Source organism: Anas acuta, chromosome 5 (genome assembly GCF_963932015.1).
Source record: "Anas acuta chromosome 5, bAnaAcu1.1, whole genome shotgun sequence".
Classification (NCBI taxonomy): domain Eukaryota; kingdom Metazoa; phylum Chordata; class Aves; order Anseriformes; family Anatidae; genus Anas; species Anas acuta.
Window position 1 is genome coordinate 10,469,086 of NC_088983.1, and position 26,829 is coordinate 10,495,914.

General features: G+C 39.4%; 2 protein-coding genes across 8 annotated transcripts in view; one reads left to right on the forward strand and one right to left on the reverse strand.

The window, feature by feature from the left end:
• Positions 1-12,479, forward strand: part of PPP1R13B (protein phosphatase 1 regulatory subunit 13B) — a 70,414-nt gene extending 57,935 nt beyond the window's left edge. For 4 of the 6 annotated variants that reach the window (XM_068682625.1, XM_068682623.1, XM_068682624.1 and 1 more), the window contains 9 exons: positions 1,007-1,162; positions 3,441-3,610; positions 4,464-4,965; positions 5,451-6,220; positions 7,806-7,943; positions 8,034-8,167; positions 8,888-9,054; positions 9,902-10,101; positions 10,951-12,479. In XM_068682625.1, coding sequence (XP_068538726.1) covers positions 1,007-1,162; positions 3,441-3,610; positions 4,464-4,965; positions 5,451-6,220; positions 7,806-7,943; positions 8,034-8,167; positions 8,888-9,054; positions 9,902-10,101; positions 10,951-10,992 — 2,279 coding nt within the window. In that variant the 3' untranslated portion in view covers positions 10,993-12,479. The remainder of the gene's footprint in view (positions 1-1,006; positions 1,163-3,440; positions 3,611-4,463; positions 4,966-5,450; positions 6,221-7,805; positions 7,944-8,033; positions 8,168-8,887; positions 9,055-9,901; positions 10,102-10,950) is intronic. The other 2 variants (XM_068682626.1, XM_068682628.1) reach the window with 1 other exon arrangement.
• A 478-nt stretch (positions 12,480-12,957) lies between these two features.
• On the reverse strand, positions 12,958-26,824 carry ZFYVE21 (zinc finger FYVE-type containing 21). Of its 2 annotated transcripts, XM_068682649.1 has the most exons (8): positions 26,639-26,824; positions 20,803-20,853; positions 18,748-18,916; positions 17,003-17,078; positions 16,127-16,218; positions 15,242-15,295; positions 13,788-13,930; positions 12,958-13,693 (listed from the first exon to the last, which is right to left on the reverse strand). In XM_068682649.1, exons 1-8 carry the CDS (start codon positions 26,768-26,770, stop codon positions 13,658-13,660), a joined length of 753 nt encoding a protein of 250 aa, XP_068538750.1. In that variant the 5' UTR covers positions 26,771-26,824; the 3' UTR covers positions 12,958-13,657. The 2 variants fall into 2 exon arrangements, with proteins under 2 accessions (XP_068538750.1, XP_068538751.1); XM_068682650.1 differs by lacking the exon at positions 15,242-15,295 and having other exon boundaries at positions 26,639-26,821.
• Between the last annotated feature and the right edge of the window lie 5 nt (positions 26,825-26,829).

Sequence of the window (26,829 nt, forward strand, 5' to 3'; positions counted from 1 at the left end):
TAGCAAAATCAGAGTTCTTAATAAATGGCTAGCTTAACGTGCATAATACAAATAAATACTGATTTATAAATACAAATAAATATACATAATAAAAATAAAAAATGCACAGTCCAATCAATCTAATCACAGGACTTGATTTAGCACGATCTTCTAGGAGAGACCTAGAAATGAGATAAGAGATGAGACTGCTAGACCAAAGCTTCTGCAATATTCACATGCATTCCAATACTTAAAACTGGATACGCCAGCAAAGCTTGCAACATGCTTCCAAACAGGGAAGAAAAGATTGAAGGAAAGACCATCAGAACCTCCCTATGTCTGTAGGAAAGAACAACAGGAATCCCAAAAATCCCAAAGTCAGGAAGTGAACATAAACAACAACAGAACTTTAAACAAACAAACAAAAAAAATCTTTGCATTTTCCAATGATATTAGTGATCTAACAATATCTTCAGTTTGATTCAAAGGCTATAGAAACCCAATCACTGCTTTTATAGAAAAAAATAAGAGTATGGAAGGATTTAATTCTGAGGTGAAAAGACAGATTTGCAGCAGTTTTGGATTTGGATATGTGGATTCTTCTCCAATGTATGGGACAGTTCATAACTTTTAAGTTCACAAACCAGAAATAATTCACTGTTTTATAAGTCTTAATGTTACTAGAAACACATCCATACTTCTGGACTGACCTCACAAGGTTTTAAGATCTATGAATGAGAGCTCTTTGATTTTTATAAAAGTACTTATTCTACCTTAGGACTGACTTTGTATTTATTACTTTGAGCATACTTGAAAGAAGTCCAGTAAGATAGATTTATTTTAGGAGAATTTTATATGCTCCCTGGAAGAAATAAAAATGGGATTTTTTTCAACTGTCATGCTTTTGTTTCTCATTATCTGTGTGTTCCTGTTCTAATTTCTCCATTGTCATTGTTTTAATTTTTCCACTACTTTTTTTTTTCTTTCTTTTTCTGTGTAACTGGATCTGCCTTGGTGTGTCCGATAGAAACAGACTGGGGGTGTGTGAAAAAATCTCCAGACACCTGGAAGGTTTCTGATTTAGACATAATAGCGGATCCTATTCTGTCACCTCCCACTTCTCTTCAGTCTGCTGTTCACAATGTCATCCGTCTGGCACCTACTCTATTTGACACCCAGCACTGTGAGTCCGTAGAAGATACTTGGCTAGCTAAGAACTCAGTTTTTAATATGGTCATCTGAGCTCTTGCATACAGATGCATATTAAACAGCATCTTTAGAACTTGTGTTGTGGGCTGGTATGTAGTAGATGCTGTTGAGATATAAAATTGTTTAGAAATTGCTTTTCGCATTTGAAGTAAATGGATTTGTGGCAAATTCATCCTTAGAGTATTGCAATAGCATTCTAGGGATGAATTTTCTTCACTGAAAAAAAATTGAGAATTATTATTAGAAAATTTGTGGTAAGCACCAAAGGATGTTCTAGTCTATCTCGGAGTAGATAGATGTATATATACACATTTAGCTTGAGTTATTTTGTGTGAAAGTTTGAGAGTTTCTGTTTTGCACTGGCCCCAGAGGTGGGATAAAAGCTCACCTTGTCCAAGTCAATAGCAAGAATCTTGCTGACTTCAGCAGGACAAAAATGCTATACTTGGCTTACACCTCAGTTGCTGCAGCAAGTATCATGGATCCAGACCTACAATAATCTTTAGGTAAAATCAGAGAAAATACACAGGAACTTGTGTGTCTATGTCACTGTCTTATTTATGTAAATACAAATCTGGTTGGGGGGAGTTGAAATGCACTGGGTGTTGGGTAGTCTTACAGGCAGGTAGACAAGAGGGTACATTTGGAAGAGAAAATGAATCCAGCTGGTTGAAGTGGCTGTGGGGTGGCTGAGAGTCAAACCCAAGACAGAAGGGAGATGCTGCGTGGTTGCCTCCTGTGAGCACCTGGTGCCATACCCTGCAGCTGGGGATCGCAACAGCAGCTTAGTTAAGTGCATGAGATCCACCTTGGGTTGTGGCAGTACATGAAAGGTGTGCTCATACAAAGTGCGTGACAGTTGCCAGTCTGCCAGACTGTCATATGAAGGACGAGAAGATGGGAGCAGTTACACTCTGTTACAGAAGTAGAATGAGACAGAAGTGAAGAGGAGAGAGGGTCTGGATTTAAAAAGGAGGAGGCTTGTGTAGAAAGTAGTGGGGAAGTTAAATTCAATGTAATTAAAATATTTTTATGTACCTTGTTCTTAGGCTGTCATCTATACTAGACAGAGGATGGCATAAAATCCTAGCAATAGTCTTGCTGACTCTATTTTGTAGGGGCTTAAGAGTGAAACAAAACAGGAAACATTGCCATTAAATGCCTGGTTGTTATTTGATTTTATTTTTTTTTTACTATGGGCTGTTGCTGTGGGTTTACTATGGGGTCGAGAAATCTCAGTTAATCTCCTCCCCCCATTTAGTTGCCATGGCCTAGTAAAATGTTACATGTCATCTTTACTAAATGCCCTACTAAGTTAACTGCAGGCGATAGGGAAGGAGAAATGATCTCTGGTCACCCTAGAGACATCTAAAGTTTGATCTGTTAAAAGCAGATTTAAGCCTTAGAATCTAGCCAAGGATCTGTATAGTTACTGTAAGCCAGATCTAATTATAAGGTGACTTAAACTCTCTCACTTGGGGAACAGAAAGCAAATAGTCTGTTGCAGTTAATAAAGTAACGTATCAAAGCATCTAGGATTCGTTAAGGATTTGTTGCCGCAGTTTACATGCAGCTGTGCATGATTTTTTTTCATGCAATGAAGATAAAAGTCCATGACTTGTATTTTGGCACTGTGACTCCTTGTTGTCAGCTGACTTTATATGTTTCTTTAAAATTAAATCTCTGAGGCAATGCTGATCAGGTGAGTATGTAGAGGAAAAAACAAAAGGTAAGTTAAGAGCCACATCCAGTAAAGGAATGCAGGCTTTTGTTCTACCACATTCTTAAAATGAGTTTTACTTCCTGTTATGAGTCAATGAGCCCACTAACAATAGGTTAAATTTGGAGTAAGTCCACACAGAGACGTAGATTTAACGTGTGTCATAATTTGACAGTGTTCCTGGAGAGTACCAAAGGAAATACGCTTAAGTGTTTCTGTAAAGACTTCTTCTCTGAACTTAACTTTGCCTTTTAATAGTAAAATGTGCAACACTCAAAGCAAAATTTTAACAATCTTTTTTCTATAGGAATTTGTGATACAATTCAAATGTCAAAGACTAACAAACAGCATGTTATATATACAGTGATTGGGCTTTGGGTATTGATTTTTGAATCAAACATAGCACTTCATCTGATTTCTGGAATCAACTTAATCCTGTTGTAATCTAACCTGTTCCATTTCGCGTGTTGTTATTGCTTGTTTACAATGGTGGTATGGATTATTTTAAATAGTGTTTTCATCTGTTTTCAAGCTAATGATGGAAATTGGCCATTACTTAAGCAGAGCTCAGCCCCTGTGGTAAAACCCCCTCAGATCTCCAACACAGACTGGAAAGAATCGAGCATGGACACTGCTTTAAAACAAGGAACTATATCCAGCCAACCTTTGCCAACTTCAGTATTAGGAAGTACTGATAAGCTGGTGGGTTTACTCTGTGGTGCATTTTTAGATCTGTTTTGCTGAAATTATGAACCATTGGCTGCCACAGCCAAACTTGCTTCAGATATCTACACTTTTTTTATTTCTCTGCTTATAAGTATTTAAAATGTCACAAGTGAAATTACCTTTGTATCCCTTCCCCCCTTTTCCTTTGTATTCTTAGCAGATTACAGTTGATGGATTTTTTTTTCAGCCTAAGCAGTTTGTTGATAGAACGTTCTGTTCTTTCACATATCCGGTTTCCCCTTTTCTCCCCATTTGTTTGTCCTAATCCTCTTCCCCACCTTCCTATTTTTCCAATTCACATCTTTGTTACTGTTTTTCCTTGGTGTGAATTACCACTTCTCAACATGCTCTTTCTCTTGGAAAAAAAACTTTTAAAAAAAATGAAAAAAAAATAAATCCATCCTCCAGTGAGTCCACTGGTGGTGTCTGCGCTGTTGTTCTTGTACTTCATGAATTCTTTAACACTATAATCTTTAAAGAATAATGGCCTTGTCTTTAAATTGTTTTGGTAAACTGTCACTGCTATCACATTATACATTATCAATTACCAAATAGATGCTAAGGTCCAGAACCTAGATCTGGTCATTAAGGCTTTGAAAGTACTCAAGTAGTTCTGGATTCATCTTAATGTATTATAACTGAAGATGCTTCTAAACAGTAGGTCTTAGTGGTAAATTCAGGTAGAATCATGTAGTGGTTAAGGAAGACATTAATTATACTAACTCCTTTACTGTCACAGAAGATCTGTCTGTTCTGTTGAATGCAGAATATTCTTGCTCACAAGTATTTTATTTAATGAAGTTTTATACTTTTTTTTGTTCTTACACAGGGCCTTGACCTGGGGAAAGTGCCACCAACAATTCCTGGTGTAAGCAAGCAGTTACCTCAAAACTATGGGACCTATCCAAGCCCGGTTCCCTTAGGAACAGGTTCTACAAATTCTCTAGAAAGAAGGAAGGATGGAAGCCTGCCCAGACCCGGAACGAGTATAACAAATCGGCAAAGACCTGTTCCGCTCCCGCCGCCAAGCAACGTGCATCAACCCAGCTCTTCACAGCAGATTCAGCAGCGGATTTCTGTACCTCCCAGCCCCACGTATCAGCCTTCTGGCCCCCCCTTGTTCCCAGGAGGAGATGGCAGGCCAGAACTGCCTTTAACTGTGGCCATCAGACCTTTTCTAGCTGATAAAGGATCAAGACCTCAGTCTCCCAGAAAAGGGCCACAGACAGTGAACTCCAGTTCCATCTACTCAATGTATCTTCAACAAGCAACACCACCAAAGAATTATCAGCAAGCTGTATATAATACCTTAAATAAGTCAGTAAAAGCAGGTAGAATATACGTTATTTTTTTTGTCCTTTGAAATAGACTATTAAAATCTATTTATTAGGCTTAGTTTACGTATCAATATAAATGACATCTTGTTTGAGAAGCCTCTCTAAATCCATGAGAAAAGTTTTGTTTGTTTGCTTTTTTTGTCTGTAGTATGGCAGCAGAATGATCCCGTTTATTTTGGGGGTGATAAATGAGAATACGTTCAGTTGCCTTTTAATTAAAACAAGATAGGAATAGAACAATACAATCTGGATGCTCCATCTATGCTTTATAAATAAGTTGAAAAAAATCATGTATAGAGAGTTGGTGGTTGCCATCACCAACAGGTGAGTACTTATTTTTGTTTTGATGGATTCCAACATAATTATTTTCTGTACTAGTGTCAAACAAGTAGCAACGAAGACATCTGGTTTATTTGCAAATATTTTATTACATAATTTGAGAATAGTTCTTCACTGTTTTCCATTGTTTTTTCCTTCAGTTTATGGAAAGCCTGTCTTACAATCTGGTTCAACTTCGCCCTCGCCACTGCCATTCCTTCATGGTTCTTTGCCTGCCCAGACCCCTTCACAGCCACAATCTCAGCCTCAGACTGAGGTCTCTGAAAAAGATCAAGAGCTGGAAAACGCTCCACCACCCAGTGAAAACAGCAATGTGGAAAACATTCCTCGTCCTCTCAGTCCTACAAAGCTCACACCTATCGTGCACTCACCCCTGCGATATCAAAGCGATGCTGACCTGGAAGCTCTGAGGAGAAAATTGGCCAATGCTCCTCGGCCACTAAAGAAGCGTAGTTCTATCACGGAACCAGAAGGCCCAAGTGGACCAAATATACAAAAATTGTTGTATCAGCGCTTTAATACTCTTGCTGGAGGAATAGAAAGTGCTCCTTTCTATCAGCCAAGCAATCCCCAGGACTTCATAGGCATCTTAGCAGATGTTGATAACGGTAACACCAGTACCAATGGCAACATTGAGGAACCCATCTCCGTGCAACCTATAGTTCCTGTTCCTGATGAGCCACCCCCTCCTTCATCAGATGCCAATGATAATGAATTACCTTCTCCTGCTACTGAGGAACTGATCAGCACTGAAACCACAAATCAAACACCTGAGACAACTGAAGACAACAACAACAATCTCGCTATAGTTCCTTCTACTGAAGAGTCATCCAGTCCCACACCTGAGGTCAGTTCTCCAGTAGAAGATGAAGTTCCTTTGCAACCTGCTCTTCCTCCTCCAGTTCCTCCAGTAAGTAACTAAAAGACAAATTTTGAACTATGGAATTAGCTGCGTGTTAAGCTTACCCTCTTCCAGTTATGCTTAAGGTTAAATGGTATGCTTGCATTACGGGTTTTGATACTAAAATAATAATATAAAAAAAAAGTGACTCCAATGAATGATCTAATGGAATAGCTTCTTTAGTAGTGGAGCTGTTTAATAAGGAAAAAAGACACAGGCAACAGGAGGTTGTGTTTGTTATTTAGGTTGTAGAACTTCTGGGATATACTGTTGTTGTAGAAGCTCTGTGGTATCTGAGATATCATGAAAAATAACTTTTCATTTCCCCAGGACTACAAAGATAACTGTTTATATGAACCTATGAATTGCAGTGGAGATTTTTAATTTGCATACAAGCTGAAAAGCTATTCTGGGAGAAATGCATTCCTTTACCCCCCTCTCAGTAGAGAGAGGTGAGACTAGGGCTGACAAAACTAACAGAAACACAGCTGACTTGTTTTAGCAGAAATGTTTTTCTAAGGGATTTGTCTCAATTTGAATTGCTTTCCAAGTCCGCATCCAGCACCAAAGTCTTTTACATACTAGTTGCCTTTGTCAATACCAAAATCTACAGCATATGGAGAATTGAAGGTGGGGAGCAAAACGAATTTTATTCTTAGTTGTTAACATGACTCATTTAACACTGATTTCAAAACATATCTCTACTTCTTGACTCACCTAGTTATCATAGATTCTTTAGCAGAAACCTTGCCATCCTCTTACAATTTGACTGCAGTGTGCACAGGGCTTTTTGTGTGCATTTTCCAGGACAAGTGAACCAGGATACTTCTGGAAGAATGGAGTATGTTAGCAACAGATATTACTCATATCTTGGGAGGCTTATTTTCCAAACCGAAATAGCCATGCTAAACAGGGGCGTAAATGAGAACAGACCTTGTGATGATACAGACTAAACACATTCTGGAAAGCTCTAATTAATAGTAGATTTTATTTTTCTGGAAAGTGGCAAAGACACGAATGATGCAGAATATTCTCAAACACATTTAAATGTGCTTTGGATCTTGAGGATGTTTCTTCTGATTACACCACCTAGAATGTTACATAAAATAGCCTTATGGACTTTTTTTCACAGCAAGTCTTTTTGGTACTGACCTACAGCTGACAATTTAACTAATTCAAGGCAGAAATTCCCGAGTAGAAACCAATTCTCATGTTTAATTTTCACGCTTTCTAGTCTAAGCTAAAGTAGTGACACAGTCTCAGACTATCCGCCAGAGACATATTCAGCTCATATTAGACACAACTAAGACTGTGGTGCTCAAAAGCCGTTGGCTTAATGAATACTTTTGTCCCTTGTACTTGTTACCTTTAAATAGGAGCCTCTAGATTATATCAGCATGCTTTCTCATTTTAAACTGAGTAAGTTACAGCAAGGTACCGAGTATTTTATTAATAGACTGTAATAGAAGTATTTGCATAGTTCTTACAGCCATCCAAGGCAAATGGAATTCCTCATCTACATAAAAAGTAATGAATGTTTTTTTAACACCTCTGCAACCTGAAGTAATGCCTTTAAACCTGCATTTCCACCCAGACCAAACGTACCAACCTGAAGAAACCTAACTCAGAAAGAACAGGGCATGGTTTGCGAGTGAAGTTCAATCCATTGGCTCTTCTCCTAGATGCTTCCTTGGAGGGAGAATTTGATCTTGTACAAAGAATCATATATGAGGTGAGCTTCTAAGCAAATGCAACCTCTTTCAAATATTATAAAAAAAAAAAACAAAAACAAAAGTGCTGAACTGTTTTATATTTTCAATAGGTTGATGATCCCAGCAAGCCCAATGATGAAGGAATTACACCTTTGCATAACGCAGTGTGTGCTGGCCATCACCACATTGTGAAGTTTCTCCTTGATTTTGGGGTAAACGTAAATGCAGCAGATAGCGATGGGTGGTAAGTAATAAGATTTTTAACTTAGCATCTAGAAAAACACTATTTTGTTGCAAATCCAAAATGGAGTGGAGACCTGTTTGCAGAACAATTTCCTTCCCCGTTTCTCCCAGTAAATGAGCACTTCCTAATCTCCAGATGGTGACAAACTCAAATGTAGAGCTCCAGGATATTTAACCCACATGCGATCACCCTTGAATCATAAATTATACTGTATTATGTTTTTACCTTTTAGGTGCATTTCGTGTTTACATGCTGAAGTAATTTAAATAATGAGCGACAAAAGTTTATGCTTCAATTTTATGTAACCCATCCACAGATTGTGTTTCTGAAGAATAGGTCTAGCCTTCCAAGTAGATGTAGCACTTGTAAACAGTTTGGAGATAGGAAACCATGCTATGCCAAGCACTTGTTCCCCCACCTTATTTTATAATTCAAATTCCCTCATATTGAAAAAGATCCTTTTATGTCCAGCAGTCCTGCAAGCTATGAAAATTGCTATTTTTGTTAACATCTATTTTAGAATGTTTGGCTTAACTGGAGTCAGGTAAGCATTGGAATCCACTCCAGGTTGTTCAGCAGGTTTAGAACAATGCATATATACACTATAATCATAAAGAGCAACTGGCTTTAAAAACAGATGGACTAAAAGCTGTATTGCAAGACAAAATAGGATTCCTGGAACTTTATTTTTTTGATGCCTACATGTTTGCTTTATTTCAGGACACCTTTGCATTGTGCTGCTTCTTGCAATAGTGTTCATCTGTGTAAACTACTGGTTGAATCAGGGGCAGCTATTTTTGCTTCAACTATAAGTGATATCGAAACTGCTGCAGATAAGTGTGAAGAGATGGAAGAAGGTTACATTCAGTGTTCCCAGTTCTTGTATGGTAAGCTGTGATCAGACTTTACAAACTTTTTTTTTAGCCTTTGTAAAATTCCTCCATTCCCTGTCATTCTGAAACATATGCTTAGGCCCCGGACTTGAGAATATTGCCCAGCATGTTTTTTCAAATATTTTTTAAAAAGTCTTTTGGTTATGTCGCTTACAATCCTTGCCTTCTTTGCTCACAGGTTCCTTCTAATGCTAATTTTTAAATATTAATTTCATTTAATTCCAAGGAAATGTTTGCAGTGGGAGGTTCTCACAGTAACAGTGAGTTGTCAAGTATCTCAATAAAGACATTAACTTCCAGATGCACAATTTTTTAGCAGATTACTTTAAAACATATTTTGCAAGAAAGTACCTCCATGGAGCAGAGAAATTTAATTTACAGAGAAAGGCTAAAAGCTTTGTTAAGGCTCTGTATACCTGACATTGTGCAGATTTACAAAAGCTTCAAGTATTACTATATATAAGATCTGTTACAGAACGTAGGCCCATGAGAAACATGCACCAGACATCTGCAAAACTATTTTCCTTATTTGAAAAAAAAAAAAAAACACACCATGGTTTCCATTGTACATATATATATATATTTTATATATATGAAGAAAACAACCACCACCACCAACAGCAAAAAAACCCTCATGCTCTAAATTGTTTTCAACTATTCTGCCAGATTTGATTTTATCACATAGATAAATTTCTGAAGTTGTTTCAGGAAGTGCTGAAAATTGTTCATGGAATGCTATTAATGAGACTAATATTTGGGCCTCAATGTCCACCCTAAACATCTCAGAGGGAAAAACAGGTTATTTTACCATTTAGTGTATTGTCTAATTTGTTGTTAACAGGAGTGCAAGAAAAGTTGGGAGTGATGAATAAAGGAGTGGTGTACGCTCTGTGGGATTACGAAGCCCAGAATAATGATGAGTTGTCATTCCATGAGGGCGATGCCATTACTATTCTGCGACGCAAGGATGACAATGAAACGGAGTGGTGGTGGGCCCGCCTCAATGATAAAGAAGGCTATGTGCCTAAAAATCTTCTTGGGGTAAGTTCTAAGATACTTTCTCCTCTCTCGCTCTTTTTTTTTTTTTTTTTTTTTTTTGAAAATAGGACCACAAGATGGATCTGTGGTCAGACTCCCTCTGTGCACCATCTGAACGCTCCACTATTAAGCAGTGCAAAGCAGAGTATCCTTATTCTGTTTGGCCTCTATTACTGAAAACAGAAAGGAGAGGCTACAATTAAGAGATTAGTCCTACACTTATTAAATAAGTTATTACAGCCTAATATATACTAAGTATAGTAAGATTTACTTCCCTTGGTTAAAAGATAAGGCCCCTGTGCAAAGTACAGTGGCTTTATTAGGCAGCTGTAGGCTTTAGCCCAAAAGTTTAGAAAGGTTTTTAATACCTGGCACAAGGTAAGCAATATATTTATACAACTTTAAAATGGGAAGAAACTTTGAAGGTGACTTTTTTTTTATGCTGTGCTCAGTCAAATGTAACACTGCCATCACAAAAGACCAGGAATGTAAGGCCTCTAAGTGGAGCAATACAGAGGACAAAATGTGTAAGAAAGCCTTATAGAGCTTGAAGTAAGCTCTCTCTAGGGCTAAACGGGGAACTCTTGTACTTACGTAGATGTGTCCTGTAGCATAGTTTCGGTGCTCTTTGAAGGAGTAAGTCAGCCCTTGGCTTCCCGCTGTTGCTGGTTTAACTTTTCAGAAGTAACTTAAGAACATGCTGTAGCTTAACAAGCAGAAACGCATCTCACACCCATAAAACGCTTCATATCACTCAGTTCTTTTAAGTACCCTTTGGTTGTAATTAAATTTATTTATATTCAAACTGGTATCAACCATGCAAAGCCTAATATTTTCATTTTGTTTTTACAGTTATATCCACGAATAAAACCTAGACAGCGAACCCTTGCTTGATTTCAGTCATACAACAGTGCAATACCTTGATGGTAACTGGAAACTTAAAACATACACTGGAGCCATTGTTTTTGATCATTTCACATGGAGAAATAAAACTATGATATTTAGTTTTAATGGTGCTTTCTCTTGTTAAATGGACAGCATCCAAGATTTTCCAGATCTGCAGTTTGTAAATGAAGATTGTTTTATGTGACCCACCACTGATGAGGAGAGCGGTATCTCCACTACCTACAGTGTTCTACCAACTGTTGTCTAAAGCAGTGTATTAAGTTAAAGTTCCGTGGTAGGAGCTTTCTTGTGTTAAGTGTTCAGAGGTGTCATTTGCGAAGTGCAGATACGCTGTCCAGTTTGCTCCAACCCCACAGTAACTGTCCCACGTCAGGATTTTGGATATTTTGTTCAATACCAGTGAATGTTGAGTTCTCTCATTGCTGATCAGCTTTTTGGGTTCTAGGACACAAAATCTTCACCTATTACATGCATAAGTACGTAGTCACCAAAGCTTTATGAAGGCTAGGATTTTAAGTGTTAACGTGCTTACATACTTAAATCCTAGTCTAGAAAACCCCAACAAAAGCTTTACATAGTCTAGCATCTAGTATTATTTGCATTTAGACTCAAGCTAGAAAACTAACCAAACAAACAGCATTTGTACGCTTCTCAAAGCCCCTAAGGAATAGGTCACTTGGTGTTATATTTTCTTATTATTCAGCCTACAGCACCAGTGTTACCTCTACTAATGTAAAGGTTCCCCTACTAACCACTGCAGTTTGTCCATTCAGGACAGAACAATTATAGTGAACTTGCAGCAGCTTAAGGGATTTGTATGTCTGCATGGATGAAAGTGCAATAGTTGAGAAAGGTAAGAGTCAGGTAAGAGTTATATTGTATAATTTGAAGTCTGCCCAGGTCAGTCTAAAAGAAAATATGAAGGACTGAATAGAAGTAGAAAGTGAGGTGTGTAGATGCTAAGTCGAGGAGAAGAAAGACATGAGGTATAGAGAGGGATTTAAGAAAGGCAATATGTAATTTTTAAGGACAGTTTCTGTGGTTCTTGGCAGCCTACATCTGTTGCCAAGGCAAGTTATGCAATAATCTATTCCACTACATTGTAGTTTCAAGCAAAAAAAAAAAAAAAAAGCACTTCACTGGAATTTTAATTGTACATGATTTTATATACCAAAAGTATATTTTGAATTTCCCATTATAAGTTGTAGCCATATTTCTTGTAATTTTCTCCCATTAAACAGTATGCAATTTAATTAATTCTTCATGTACAAGTTCTGTGTATAATTTATATATCCATTTCTGCAGTGCTGTAACTTGCTTTTACCACAGATTAGCGTTAACTGTATATATTGTGGTGAAAAGTGAAAGGGTATTATTGTTGAAGAATTTGCTACATGAATGTGATGATTTCAAGAGCCTATGATACACTAATTCAGAGAACATGTAAATGTGCACAATAAAGTACTGCTAAGGCATGGCTGCATTCTCCTGTTTGTTAATAGCAACTGTAGACATGCCATTGGTCATAGTCTACATAAAAAAAACAAACTTACCTGTATAGCTTCTCATGTTCTGTTGATGCAATTTCCTCATTGTTGTACCACTTGCACAGGAACTGACTTACCAGATGATTTTTAAAGCACCTTACACTATAAACTGCAGTATTCCAACTGTGGCAAATAAATACTTGGCTAGAAATGCTCTGCACACAGCCTGACACATCCTTTGCACACAGGCTGATAACTGAGCCTTGCGTGCTTGTTGAGGGAGATGGAAAGCAGAAAGACGCCTGGTATATAGCATGTGTAGGCAGAGGATTTGTGCCAGTAGTTTTAGCAAATTATCAAAGCTTAAAATCAAGATTAGGGTGCTGCCTATAACAAGTCAAAGCTTTCAGAGTTCAGACAGAGACCATACTATCATTAAAGAAACTACACTGTGAAAGCATCAACACATTTTTTAAATAAGTGAATTAATTTATTCATTTTTGTACATTAAAATGTATACAATTCCAGATACCATTACAGTTAGATTAACAAAAGCTAGTTACCAAAAAGAAAATACAAAACTAAAAATCATTCTGGAAGCTTAGTTATTACAGAAGGGAAGTTTCAAAATCATGTAATTCCAATTTGGTGGTATTTGGTGAGATGTGTTAAAAAAATCAATTGACTTCTATAAAATCATATCTAAGGCAGATTTTATTGTACATTGATTTTTAAACATTTGGATAGAGGGAAAAACCTGAGATCTAGACCCAAAAGCTATTCTCTGCAGAAGAGACATATACCTTTGTTTGCTTTTTGTGGCAAACAGTATATATAATTGTTACTATAAAAGTTGTGCTGTACATTAGCTGTAGTGCAGGTCACTTTCATATTTCATATTAAGTGCCAATAAAGGTTTAACAAAATATACAAAGTCTTAAAAGGTGAGACTGTTTAAAGCATTAATTGTATACATATTGCACACTATAGTGAATACTCATGGTTCAAAATAAAACATTGCAGTTGCCAGATCTTACAGAATGAACCACACTGGAATGACAAAAGGTCAAGAAGAACAAGTGTTACCTAGCCGCCAGGTTAGCAAAGTGAGAGGCAGGTCCTTCAAGGCTGGTGTCTTCCCTCCAGCTGCCAACAGTCTGCTGTTCTTACTGGTCCCGAGACTCATAAAGAAGTTTTGTTGCCTAATATAAACACAAAACAATACCGTATTGACTGCTTGAAGTTTCACTTCTGCTACAAAGCTCCTTGAAAAGACTTTACGCCTCCCTCCCTTACCTTATGCATAGCTGCCAGCCAGCTTGCTGACAACTTCTTGTTAGAGGTGTAGTCTTCACTGGCTGTAAACTTCATCTGTGTTAGCTCCTCTGATCCTGGTACTTTATACTGTAGAATCATACCTATGGCACGAGTATTACCTCCTGAAAAAAAAAAAAAAATCCTGAACAAAACTTCACAAACTAAATAAACACAACTTTTTAGCTAATAGTCACAGTTGAAGACATCTCACCACTTGATTCAAAGCACTAAAAACTGCAAGTGCACCAAGTGCAGCATCAGGAGACGGTGACAAAAGGGTGTTAATGCCAGGCAGCGCAATGTGCAGACTCAGTATTGTCTAGTTCTGTCATTCTGTCACTGAGGCAGAGCTTGTAGAAGCCACTAATTAGAGAGACAAAACTCTTGTATTTCAGTGTTACCATCTGCCTTCTCTTAAATAGATACCACGGCTTCACAATACAGCCAGCAGTTTCTAAACTGAACTACTCCTGTCCAGTTAGACTGGTATCAAACAGGGATCCTTGCTTGATCCCAAGTCTGGCACATCAGTGATAAGCCCCACCAAATTTGGCAAAGGTTGAGAAAGATGCTTCCACAATAGGAGCTGGCAAAAACTTTGTTTATTTCCTGAAGGAAATCCACTACAAAAGACATTGCTCTGACAGCAGCATGGTAAGAAGTTGTTTACATCTCTCCTACTCTAGCTGCACAGAGATTAAGATAAACCAAAGCAAGAATACAGAAATGAAACAAAAGCTTTGTGAAAAACAGCACATTGATCCTTCACATTCAGTTACTGGCTTGCTTATTTACTGAAGTAGTAGCCACGAACTAAGTCACAGGAACAGCACCACCACACACAGAAGGACATTTTGCAAAGTTCTTTTTACGAAGACTGTTTGCACAAGAAGAAGGTGTCCTGGAGGCCATGACAGTAATATCCAAGAAGCCAAACAAAGACAATCCTGGTCTAAGCAATGTGATCAAAAGCCTGCAGACAGCGTTTGCAGACACAGCTATTTCCTCCTCTGGTAGGAGAGACTGCAATCCAACTTCATCACTCGCTCTCCTGCATCTACCCAGTCAGCCTAACAGCTTGTACCAGGTACTAGGCAGTACACACACAATGTATTGCTCATTCCTGGTGTACAGAATTCAGCACACCTCTGCTAAAGTAGGTGATGGTTAGAAGTCTTCCCTCTTCTAGCACAGACATGTGTATGTAGTCTAAAGGAGGAATCAAGTGTTTTAGTTCTCCTCCAAGCAGTTACAAAACATTCATTCTCAGTTTATTAAATAGATGGGAAGGGATAAATACATGAACATAACTTGTCTTAAGTTGAACAGCTATAGATCAAGCAAAAAACTAGCACTGCAAGGGAAGACAGATGGGAGAGGGGTCGTAACAGCATGCTGAAGTGAGTCATGCTCACACAAGGTACTGGCGATACCTTCAGTAATATGCTGGCTCTCCAGAAGGCTGGTGTAAGTGTGAATATCTTTTTCTACCATCAAGAAGGAAGGCAGGCAGGCAAAAAGATAAAGCGATCAGAATAGTAATGAACAAGAAATTACAGGAGCATTAAGCAACTCTGCAACACATCTGATTGATTTGAATACCAAGTTCATTAAAGTTAACATGCTGTACTGCCACTGCACGGACTGTCCAATTAAAAATTCCAGCAGTGACAGAGATGTTGCTTACTAAGCAATTATTAAAATTCCTGACCTTGTTTGCTCTCGTTTTAATGCAATCATATTTTAGTTCATCCTGAAATACTAAGAAATCTGTCCAGATATGAGGCAGTTAAGTAGCTACCAAAGTATTCCAAGATATTAGCAGTTTCACTTAGCCACCCCTTTATCTTGAATGAAATTAAGAAAGCATATATATATATATATATATATATATATATATATATATTATTTTTTTTTTTGAGTAGCTTCTCTTACTCTCCTCTAAGTTGTTTGCACAAATAGAAGAGAAATCTTGGCTGGATTCTGAAACAGAAGCTAAGACTGATAGCTCCCTCCAGTGAGCTTTTCAATCCATAGATGTTTAGCAAGGAGAATAGATCAGACCAGGTGACGATCACCTTTATCAAGGAGTTCCCCCATTATTAAAGTCCTGAAGTAATGTCTGAATTTTTAAGTTTCACCTAAAATCCCATCAGCCACATGGACAGCTTCCATGCACTACACTCTACTCCGAGAACCACTGTAATACAATAATGCAGTTACACCTGAGCTACCAGAAATGCACTATCTAGCTTGAACAATAATTACCACTTCATCTTTTTCTTAATAGTCAATTTGTATTTAATGAAAAAAATTACCTCCAGGAGTAAATCCCTCTGTAAGTATCTGAACAGTTGAAATCTGTACAATTTCAATTTCATAGTGGCTGTTTCCATCCAAAACCAGGTATCTATACGAAAAATAAAATGTTTTTTGTTATTTTATTAAAGTTTCTTGTTTACAATATCAAGTCCAAATGAAAGGAATTAAGTTAGACAGAGTCTCTCTTTGACTGGTAGCCTGTATACTTCTCAGAGTGGGGAGGGAGCAGAGTCAAGCAGGTGAAGTTACTTTTCATTGAAGTGCTTCACTTAAAAACAAAAGAAAAATAGAGAATTGTAGAGCAGTTTGCCAGGAGACCTATTCAAAATATTAAATGCATTCCTCCAGAGTTACAGGGCAAGAAGAGAACGTGGAGTTTGAAATGCTCCAGCCAGCCAAACTAGGGATGACCAAAGCAATGCTCTGACTGTAACATTAAACAATACTGTGCAGCACTGGACTCATCATTCTGAAACAAGTTTTTTTTTTTTCAGTAGCTATGGATTTTTTTTCCCCAGTCCTTCTTCCTGTAAGCCTTTTGTTAGCTGTCAGAAACACTGTACTGCAGTGCCACCGAGACATTATCAAGGAGCGGAGCTCTGTCATTCCAAGGCATTCCAGCATTTCTGCTTCTTGCTGCTTCTGGAAACAGTCTTCACTGAACAAAGCAAGAGGAGTGCTTCACACCTCCGAGGGCCCCTTTTCCACACTGCTATTAAATTCACACACCCTTAGCCCAATAACATTATATCCATCCTTTCAGTCAGATTATTCTTCCAGTATCCTCACTGGAAGCTATGCTTGTATTTTGTTTGTGTTATGATAGCAATATAGCCGTGTTCACAAGTGCAATTTCTATCAGTCCTCCTCACCTCTGATTGTTGGAAAGTCGACAAACCATGAGCTCAGATTTATCAGATGTTCCCAGAGTTACAAAGAACGAAGCACCTGAAAAGAAATGTTTCAGTATTCAATGCAGAGTTTGGGAAGAAACATTCAAGAATCAAAAAGGATACTTACTGCACTGATTCGGCTCAATTAGGAGACTAACTGGAACATTAAACTGACATAAACTGATAAACACTGACAGGACATTCAAGTATAGAAAGGTTTTTAGTTAGTTCTGCACCATATGACCATTCACAATTACTATGCAATTCCACCTACACTGTAGATAAATCATGTAAATCATATTTCTAAGATAAATCTTTCAAAAAATCTTTCAAAAATAAGTACAGATTTGGAGATGGCAAAACCAGACGATCCTACCTTCTTAAAATTACACAGAAGAATCAAATAGCAGGATGTGACCTTTAGCTGCATGCTTAATAGATAGTAAGACACCTCTCTCACTACTGAAGACTAGCTCAGTCTTACTTTGAGGTCAGTGAATTGCAGCCTTCATGTTGTATTTCTCTGCCTGCTCCAAACAGCTCCTCTGGCATCAGGAAAGTCACCTTAACTACATGAGCCAAGTGATTCATAAAGCAGACTACATGCCCACCTCTTTATTTCCTCCATGTATTGTTACACTCCCTGTATTACCTAATCCCAACACTGTTGGTCTGGGAAGTTAAAAAAAACAAAACCAAACATACGGCACTGTCAATTGGCCTGTGAGCTATCTCCACAATCTAAATCGTGCAGCCCCATAGCTTCACCTCACAATCTATTTCATAATAGCACCGTGTCTCACTGACCCTCGGTATGGGGCCCCGGGCTGCTGCCGACATGAGACAGAGAGGGACCAGCAACACAACTACCATGGAGATCAAAATCGCCATTTCTCTGAGATCTGAACCTCCACAGCAAGGCAGGAATAACTATAGACGTTAACTGCATAACATGAATGCAAGCAGGACTTTTTTAGTATTTATTTTCTTATATCTTCACATTAAAATATTTTTTTAAAGTTGTCTTCTGTGCATGGTAAAGAATGATTTGTATACTACCAGGGACAAATGTAGCTCTGTCTGGACCTAGAATCTTCCTAGGAACAAATCAGAGGCGTGGTTTAGCTTACCAACTATACACACCTGCATCACGCTGAGTGAAGAGCCCATCAGAAGGCCCCAAACAATTAGAGAATATTTTGAAAACTGAAGATTCAGCTTTCTTAATATAATTGGAACATGAATTGCTGTATTGCACGTAGCTTTAATGCTGTGCAAAACTCACCGTGCTTACGACCTGCCATCAACCACAGCCATAGGCCATGCACAAGATCAAAGCACAGCATCCTGTTAATTGTTTTAAAAATGTCTGTTAAGCATTTTCATCCTTATTTAGCGTAACTAACAGAAACAGAGAAAAGGTGGACTACATTAATAAAGTGCCAACCACACACATCTGTCCTCAAAGGCATTAAAAACTCCTTTGTCTTTCAAGAATTCTGTAAATACCTGACCCAAATCATACACTTCTTGCTAAATAAGCTGATAATATAAAATTAAATGGCAAACATGCAACAACAAATATGTATTTTAAGGAGACAAAACTGCAATGTAGCAGCTCATTTGACAAGAATTAGTCATGCCAGTTATCAGTTTTGTTTAACACAGCATCTGAACAAATCTAAGTGAGATTGAAACAGCATATATGTGCACTTGGTACTTACCATTCATGAGCACTTTAAGCTGCTTGTCGTAAAACTCTGTTTCTTTCTGAGAGATGAGGGCACATTCAGCACACTGGCGCACGGGGTCCACAAAACACATGCGAGGCAGAGGCACTTTTTTACTGCAGCATTTGTCACAGAAGCACTTTCCACATCTTCGGCAGTGATGCTAAGCATGAGAGGAGATTTTGTTTATTTACAAAAGAAATTATTAGAGAATAATTTGATAGAAGGTCCCACATTAAACATCCCTCTCCCCAAGAAACAGCACAGTTTCTCAGGTGTAAAACGTACATGTTGAAGGGACAGGACAGTAGTCAAGTGGTAAATGACATCGAGCTGCTGTAGTGGTAGAAAGAACTCTCTGAAGACTGAACCCTGAAGACTGCGTATAGTATGAAAAGCACTACAGGCCTTTGTTGGCACTCTGCCAAGAGACTTTTAAATCAGACCAGAGAAGACACTGAGAGGACCCTCCCAAATTCCTCGCCTGTCAGTAGAAATGCAAGAGAAGAGTGGTTTCTAGAACCCTTCCTACTTCCAAGAAGAGATCTCTGGGACCTTCAACTGCAGATGCTGTTCTCCCTCAAAACTTGTTCTCAAGTTTTTTTCCCAGGGAAAATGCTAAGAACTTTCATTCCTAAAACCTAAAGCCCCATCTCTACCAGAAATATCAGGTGGCATAGTACAAATCCAGCAAAGTTATAATACAATCAGAGCAGCTCCCAAACCTTCACCAAGTGGCTCAAGCTCCAATCACTACTGGGGTGTGACAGTCCCAGTAGTTCCTCCTGATGCAAGTTTCCATGGGATGACAGTATCTCAGGCCAGAACAAGTACTCTCAGGCAAGCCAGAACTGATTTGTGGCTCAAAGCAAGTTTCAACAGCTTGATACAAGGCACCGATAAACTGCAGTTCTGATCACTGTTAGACATTTCTACCAAGTATTACGCAAAGTTCTCTGAAGCACCTACTACCCATGGCTACCTCCATTTACTTCCCAAAGGTAACACAAGTAAAATACAGCAGCCTGATGAATTACTGCTTCTCAACCAATCCATGCTCTTAACTCATCCAACTAAAAGGTAAATAAAGAAGTCTATATTCTCTTAGTTCTTATAATGTAGTTACCCTGATGTTCTTCAGCCTTTCTGAAAACTTACATCTCTCCGGTACAGCATGTCAGTAGGTCTGTTTTAAAGTTTCTCCTTCCTTTTCCCTCCAAACAATACATTACAAATCATGAACTAGGTCAATGCACGCAAGTCACACTTCCACATCTTTCTGCACTTCCACAAGCAAATGCTAAACGCCCATCAGTGCAGTAATACAAAGAAACATTATTATCTCCTAAAATCATTGTTGGCTTCTTTTGGGAGACTGCCAAACCCCGTTCCAGCAGGTTTTCTGACAGCAATATTCTGTAAACCAGCAACAATTCCGCAGTGGTCTGCTTGAAATAGGATCATTACATAAAAGTTTTTTCTTCATGCAGGGAACCTAATTATGGTTCACAGCAATCAAGGCAGTTTCTACTTTAATCAGAAATTCCCCTTTCCCATTGTGAGATCAGTTGCGTTTCACTTCTAGAACAGACGGACAATCTGACTTTTGGCTCTCCATATTTGAGCCATACAGCCCTTTAATGTCAGATTGCAGTTCATTACTCCTGAAAACATTTGCTTACATTTCCACAACTAAGCTTATCTCCCAGGACACAGCCACGTTAGTTCATCTGGTTTCTGTGTCAGTACTGATGTTAGCAGCCTTCTCCAGTGTGGCCTCCTCTAACTATTCCTGTGAATGTAAATCCTGTGGGTACACAGCATTTGGGAAAAGCCCAAACATGCTGAGCAACAGGAAGGTCAAAGAAACAGAATATAAAAAAGAAAAAAAAAAGTCCTCTACTCAGAAAAGGCAGAACAGAAAGAAAAACTATTTGAATGTACAGCAGACTTTGCATGATGTTCTACTGAAATCATCCACATTTTAAACCAGAGCTCCATATTAGCATTTTGCAACAGTTAAAACATTGTATTTTGTTGATTTCTTACCTTTCTAGTTATGAAGTCGAATTTTGTATCACACTGCATACATCTGGGGCACTACAAAACAGTACAAAATAACATTAACCAACAACATTTCTAGATTTGTAATCATACTACTACCACATGCAAAGACTGGGCTTTATTGTTATTCCCCAAAAAGAACTGCCTCCGAGAAGTTTACATCCTTTAATCTTTTTCACCATGGTTTTCATTTATTTTAATACAGATGTAGCAAAATAACGTCATCCCCACTCACAAGACAAAAAAAAGCCGCCAAACTCATTCACCCTAAGGAATACTACATCCTGTCAGCAGTCAAAACTACATTTCTGAAGTTCTTGTCATGCTTAATTACGTTTGGCTGTCCAGACAGTCATATATTCTGGAGTTAACTATGTTTTCATGCAAGTTGTCATCCTGTTGTGATGCTTGGTTGACACTCTAAAACACTGTTTACATATTTTATTGCTCTCGATACTTGCATATTTTTAAAACACTCTAGGAGATTTTTGGTTTTCTTCCAAGCCACTAGGACTTATTTTTTATTCCAGCTACAAAATGTCACTACTTCCTGAAGCATCTCTTTCCTAACACAAGGTTACACCCACGCTCTTCCCAAAAGAAAAGCCAGAAAAAAAACTGAAGAGGCTTCTCTCTCTCAGCTGAGTGTACAAGTACAGGTCAGCAGCTCTGACTTGCTTAAATACCAGAAGTGTTCAGTGATTGTTACAATTAACATTTTCTGTGCAGAAAGTCACCTTCCATAGGGCTGATACTCAGAAGTCAGATTGCTGAATTTTCACAACTTCACTTATTTTTATCCACTGTATCAAAAAAAAAAAAAAAAAAAAAAAGGGGGGGGGGGGAGGGAACACTCTCTGAGGCTCACAGATAATTACTACCAGATTTATTTGCAAATGTTAATGCAAAATTACATCTCACATCTGAATCGGAACATAGTTGGATGATTCTTCCCGTGAGTTTTGTAACTCTGGAAACCTGAACTCTTCAAACCAAGCTTTCACAGAGTTCAGCAGAATGTCATCTTAAAAACATGCCCTAGGCTGAGCTGGTATCATTTGCTAAAAACAGTTATCACTGTTTGCCTTTAATTAATACATTTCAATACATAACCCTCTATCTTCTAAGAATTCATTCAGGTTACAAAAGTTTTGGAGTCTGTTTCAGGGATTTCTGTTTCACCACATTGCCAATCACTGTCACAACTTCTACAACAGTAACCAAGAAAACACTACAGCAGCTACGTTAAGAAAAAAAAAATCTTTAGAAACTTCTTAAGTAAAAGCTTGTTTGTAATTTACAACAGTTTATACAAAGCATTCTCACATCTAAACAGAAGTTTAGCAAATTAGAGAGTAACAGCCGTCGCTGCAATGGAACACAAATAGCTACTCTGCAATATTTGCTACAGGAAGCTCTTTCTAAATCCCAGACAAAGGAGAACCAGCAGTGTTCCCGCACTGTCTCAAGTAATGCACTGAACCAAGGCACCCAACCTCCTCTTTTCACAATGGCCATATAAAAGCTTATTCTGACATTCGCTGATTAATAACCTTGAGCACAAGAGAACATCAGCATTCCCAAGGTTTTCTCTGTAACAAGTAACACTCTACAGCTTACACCATGTTTTGCTGTGCACTGATCCTCATTTAGTGTTTTAGTTTTTTTCATGTATGGAGCTTAATTGTTTGCCCAGAAGCTGGGCAGGGCATGGATTTCAAAATACTTCGAATTTACCAGGAGTATAATTCATTTTTGTAATGAAAATTTGTAATTTTGGTTCGAAATCAGAAAGCAGAAGCCACAACCTTTTCTAAAGCTTTTCTAAACACCATCTTAAATAGGTTTCATACACAATATTGGGCAAAATGTAAAATCAAGTACTTTTAGTACTGCAAGTACTAAATTCTGTTACTTTCAGCAAGTAACTCTGCAATAGCTACTCTGCAATATTTGCAGCAAGTAACAGAATTAGTAAAGTAATATCAGCAAGTAACAGAATTACCCATCTTATTTCCTACAAACTACAGAAAATTATTTCTGAATCCCAGACCCATCATGATAACGTTGCCTAACATAGAGCGCAGTCAGAGATAAGTCACAAAGTGAAATGGCACGCAGTGGCAGAAATCACAGAAGGCTGTTTTCCTACCAAAATGTTCTGACACAAGCAGACTCAACATACTGTTCCTTCAAGGCACTTCTGCTTTGAGTAACCAAACCCAAGAGAACCCGTTTGCATAACAACTTCACCAGGGAGCTCTTCCCAGGCACAGCAGCAGCATTTCCCCGGAGGTGAACCCTTCGCGTTTGGCCACACGCTGACACCAGCACGCGAGCACTGAGCTGCTTCAGTTTGGTAGTGCATTGGTGAGAAGATAGTGCAACACCTGAGATACTTCTCATGTCCTCAACACACAGGCTTTTTAAGACTACTGCAACTCTGATTTTTGTTTTGAAAGCAGAAGCACTCAGATACAAAATAAGATATTAAATAAAACCCATATAACAAATACATTGATTTAACACACAGCCAGCATACTGCTGATTCTGGCGGATTGCTGCTGTCATTACTTCAGCAAGAAGAAAACGGAAGCACCAGCAGTCGTTGGCTATCAGCATTAATTTAGAAGTACTGAGAGCAAGTTCAGCACAAGTAGAGAGGAACTTCTGATGCGTTTGCTGAAGCACGGTAACGAATTAGCGTAATTCCTCAGCCCCAGAGGTAAGAACAGTGCAGGTCGGCAGCAGGCTCCAGTTACACTTCATGCGCTGTATTTGCATATACAGTAACGAAACGATAGATGTGATGCAAGCTAACACCTGGCTAAGCACATTAACACAGCCAACATTTGCCAACATGGAAGTCTGCGAGCTCATTGAATCAGAGCTCAACGTGCCTGACAAGCACAGCTGGTGGCAGCGGCAGATGCCTTCTGATAACAGCGGGACTGTGCGCAACCGGTTCCTTGCCGGGGCTGTGAGCTCGCTGGCGGTGCAAGAGCAGCGCTGTCACGCAACCACTGAGCGCCTGAGCCACACCAAGCTGGGTTCCATCGTATCGTTCTCCCATCGGCTGCTCTCTGAGGCAGGCATCACTCCTCAGCCACCCGAGATCTGGGACACAGCCTGATGCCACAAGCTCTGTCCACCTCTGCATTTTAACACCCAAATTTTACAGGACTCCTACTCCACGACTTCCCCCACCAGTATATCATTTGTTGAGCTCTTCTGGGGATTAGCAAGAAGCTTTGGTTCAGACCCTTGACACGTGCACTAACCAACACCTTAAGCTCTGTCTCAAGTTTAATCATGTTCACAGATCTATACACTATTATCAACCTCAACTCCTTATTCATTTCAATTTCACTGAAAGACTACCAAAAACATTTTCTATAGTCCTGCTTCAGTCTTACACACTTCATACTTAAAGACTCAACAAGAACATCCTGATATTTACAGGCTGCACAGTCTTGCAATACAAAGTTAGAAAACTTAAATGTATTCCAAAATGACATGCTAAGTTTAACAAAATTCCCAACTGCCATAACTCCTAGGACGATCATTTGACTTTTAAAAAACAAATCAGAAGACATTTCCTGCAGAAAAGTACTGAATTTACTGGTACACAGCAGAAGTCAGTGTTATTTGAAAAGCCAGGTCAACATTGGGTAATACTCGCCCTTTCTCTTGGGGGAAGAAAATATGTTCTTTATTTTACTGAACTAAATCACTGTCAAGAGCAGATGTTCTTGCTGAATCCATTAACTAGCTAAGGCTGCCTCTTAAATTTGATTTTATTAAGAAAAAGATGAGTTTATAACTTCCTTGTTATACTTCCTTCCCTGTACACTGCATACTTTGAAAAATTTGTACATGGTAAAAGCTAGTCAAATGGATGTCTGAATTCACTGAAATACAGTGAAGCAACTTTTTCTTTCTTCACAACAATAGATGCACGATTAAGAATATGAGCGAACACAAGCATTTAAAATGTTTGACTACAATACACCTCCTCTCAATAGCAAGTACATCTGAATTTGATGCAAAGGCAACATTCAGTCACAAATCATCGTTCTGTCCAACACACCACAAAGAAAGTCAAGTCTTAAGCAGAATGAATGCCTGCGGTACCACTGTGATAGAAAATTCAAATTCACACCATGCACCACATTATGTCTATTCATTTTAGATACATCAGTTCTTAAATACATCTAACTAGCTTAAATAAATTCTACAAATCCTCCCACAACTTGCAGTTGAATTAAGATGGTACGATGTAGTAGACCTGGAAGCACCATTTTTTATTTAAATTGAATTAGTCGGCTATAATTGAGAACTGCCCAACTATAAAGCTACACTGTCCATCTGGGAGGAACCGGCTTTCAGTTGGAGATAACTGTTAGACAAATTGCATCCACTGCTGGCGATGTGTCAGCACTCAAGTTTCCAGATAGCTGAGGTCAAGGTACACAGCGCATCGAAAGTCACCTACCTGGCAAAAGCAGACTGCACACAACGCCCTGAGAAACCACCCCTTATCAAGTAACTCCAGATCCCACTTGGCTGCACGCTCACCGATCGATGCACACCTGGGCACCTGCATCTGACACTGCTCCGGTCACCAAAAACCACACTGTAGCTATGCTTAAGGCAGACAGGCAGTTGCTACTGACGACAGGGAGGATTTTGTTCTCTAAGGTTGGAAGAGACTAACTTGCAAGAACTCCAGCAAGATATTTTATCTGCTTGCTCGTTTAAAATAGGTTGAAAAAGTGACTTTCCAAAACAAGATCATTATTTCGGATGAAACTTGCAACTGGCTTACTAGCTACAGCATCTTCTGCCAGTAAAGGCTAGCCTCAGTTGCTGCAGATAGTGAAGGCAGAGTGAGCGGCAGAAGCTGCTGTAGCTGAGTGACTCTGCTGGTGTAATAACTTTTACACAAAACTTTTTGCCTCCAGAGATACCCGGTAAGGGCAAAGTTTTCTTCCTTTCTCCTGACCTACAGTGCAGCACTCATGTATAACACAGTCCAACCAGATCCCTATCTGGCAAAGAACGGGTCTGTTTAAAGGCTGCCTGCTTAAGTTCATATTGGCTCCTCAAAAAAAAACTCCATTCCTGTTTAAATGCATTGGCACGTAGCCACACCACAGAGGGGAAATAAGTAAACAACTGATTCCGAGCTCCGTGAGCATCTAGCTGCACGGACTGGCAACAAATAATGCACATTACGTGACATGTATGAGACTGTCAGGATTACACAGTTTATTTTAAAAGTGTTTAGAAGCAAAGCTGACTGAAAAGATTTTGCTTTAGATTTATTTAACACGCAGAACAGAACACTCAGACTACGTGCCAGAAAGGGTGCTCTAACACAGCCTTTTGCTATGTTCCGTGTTAGTTTTTAAAGCAACATTCTTCAAAGTTAGCTTTATTTGTCCACAGAATATCCCGAGGTGGAAGGGACCCACAAGGATCACCGAGTCCAACTCCTGGCTCCACACAGCACCACCCAAAATCCAACCCCTGTGTCTGAGAGCGGTGTCCAAACGCTGCTTGAGCTCTGTCAGGCTCAGTGCTGTGCCCCCCGCCCCGGGCAGCCTGTCCCAATGCCCGACCACCCTCTGGGTGCAGAACCTGTCCCTAACCCCCAGCCTGACCCGGGACGGGACGGGACGAGCAGCGCCGGGAGCCGCCAGCCCCACGGCCGGTCCCGCCTCAGCGCTGAGGCGAGCCCGCGGGCGACCGTTGGGGGACCGTTGGGGGACCGTTGGGGGACCGTTGGGGCCCGCAGCCCCCCGCCCAGCCTCGCTACCTCCTTGTCGGGCACCCAGGGCGGCTCGTCGAGGCCGAAGGGGCTGCGTGCGGCGCGCAGCTCGGGCACCATGCGCAGCCCGCTGGCGGAGCGCACCAGCTTCTTGGCATCCGCCGCCTCGCTGCCCGACATCTTCTGACCGCCCCCCCCCGCGGCTCTGCCACCGCTACTCGCCCCCTCGGACTGGCAGC

Excerpts from the sequence above, each read along its gene's own strand:
- ZFYVE21 (XM_068682649.1), bottom strand. The coding sequence starts at position 26,770 with ATGTCGGGCAGCGAGGCGGCGGATGCCAAGAAGCTGGTGCGCTCCGCC. Across the intron at positions 20,854-26,638 it reads CCTGGGTGCCCGACAAGGAG|TGCCCCAGATGTATGCAGTG; the intron begins GTAGCGAGGCTG and ends ACTGTTTTGTAG. Across the intron at positions 16,219-17,002 it reads CGACTTTCCAACAATCAGAG|ATACCTGGTTTTGGATGGAA; the intron begins GTGAGGAGGACT and ends TTTTTCGTATAG.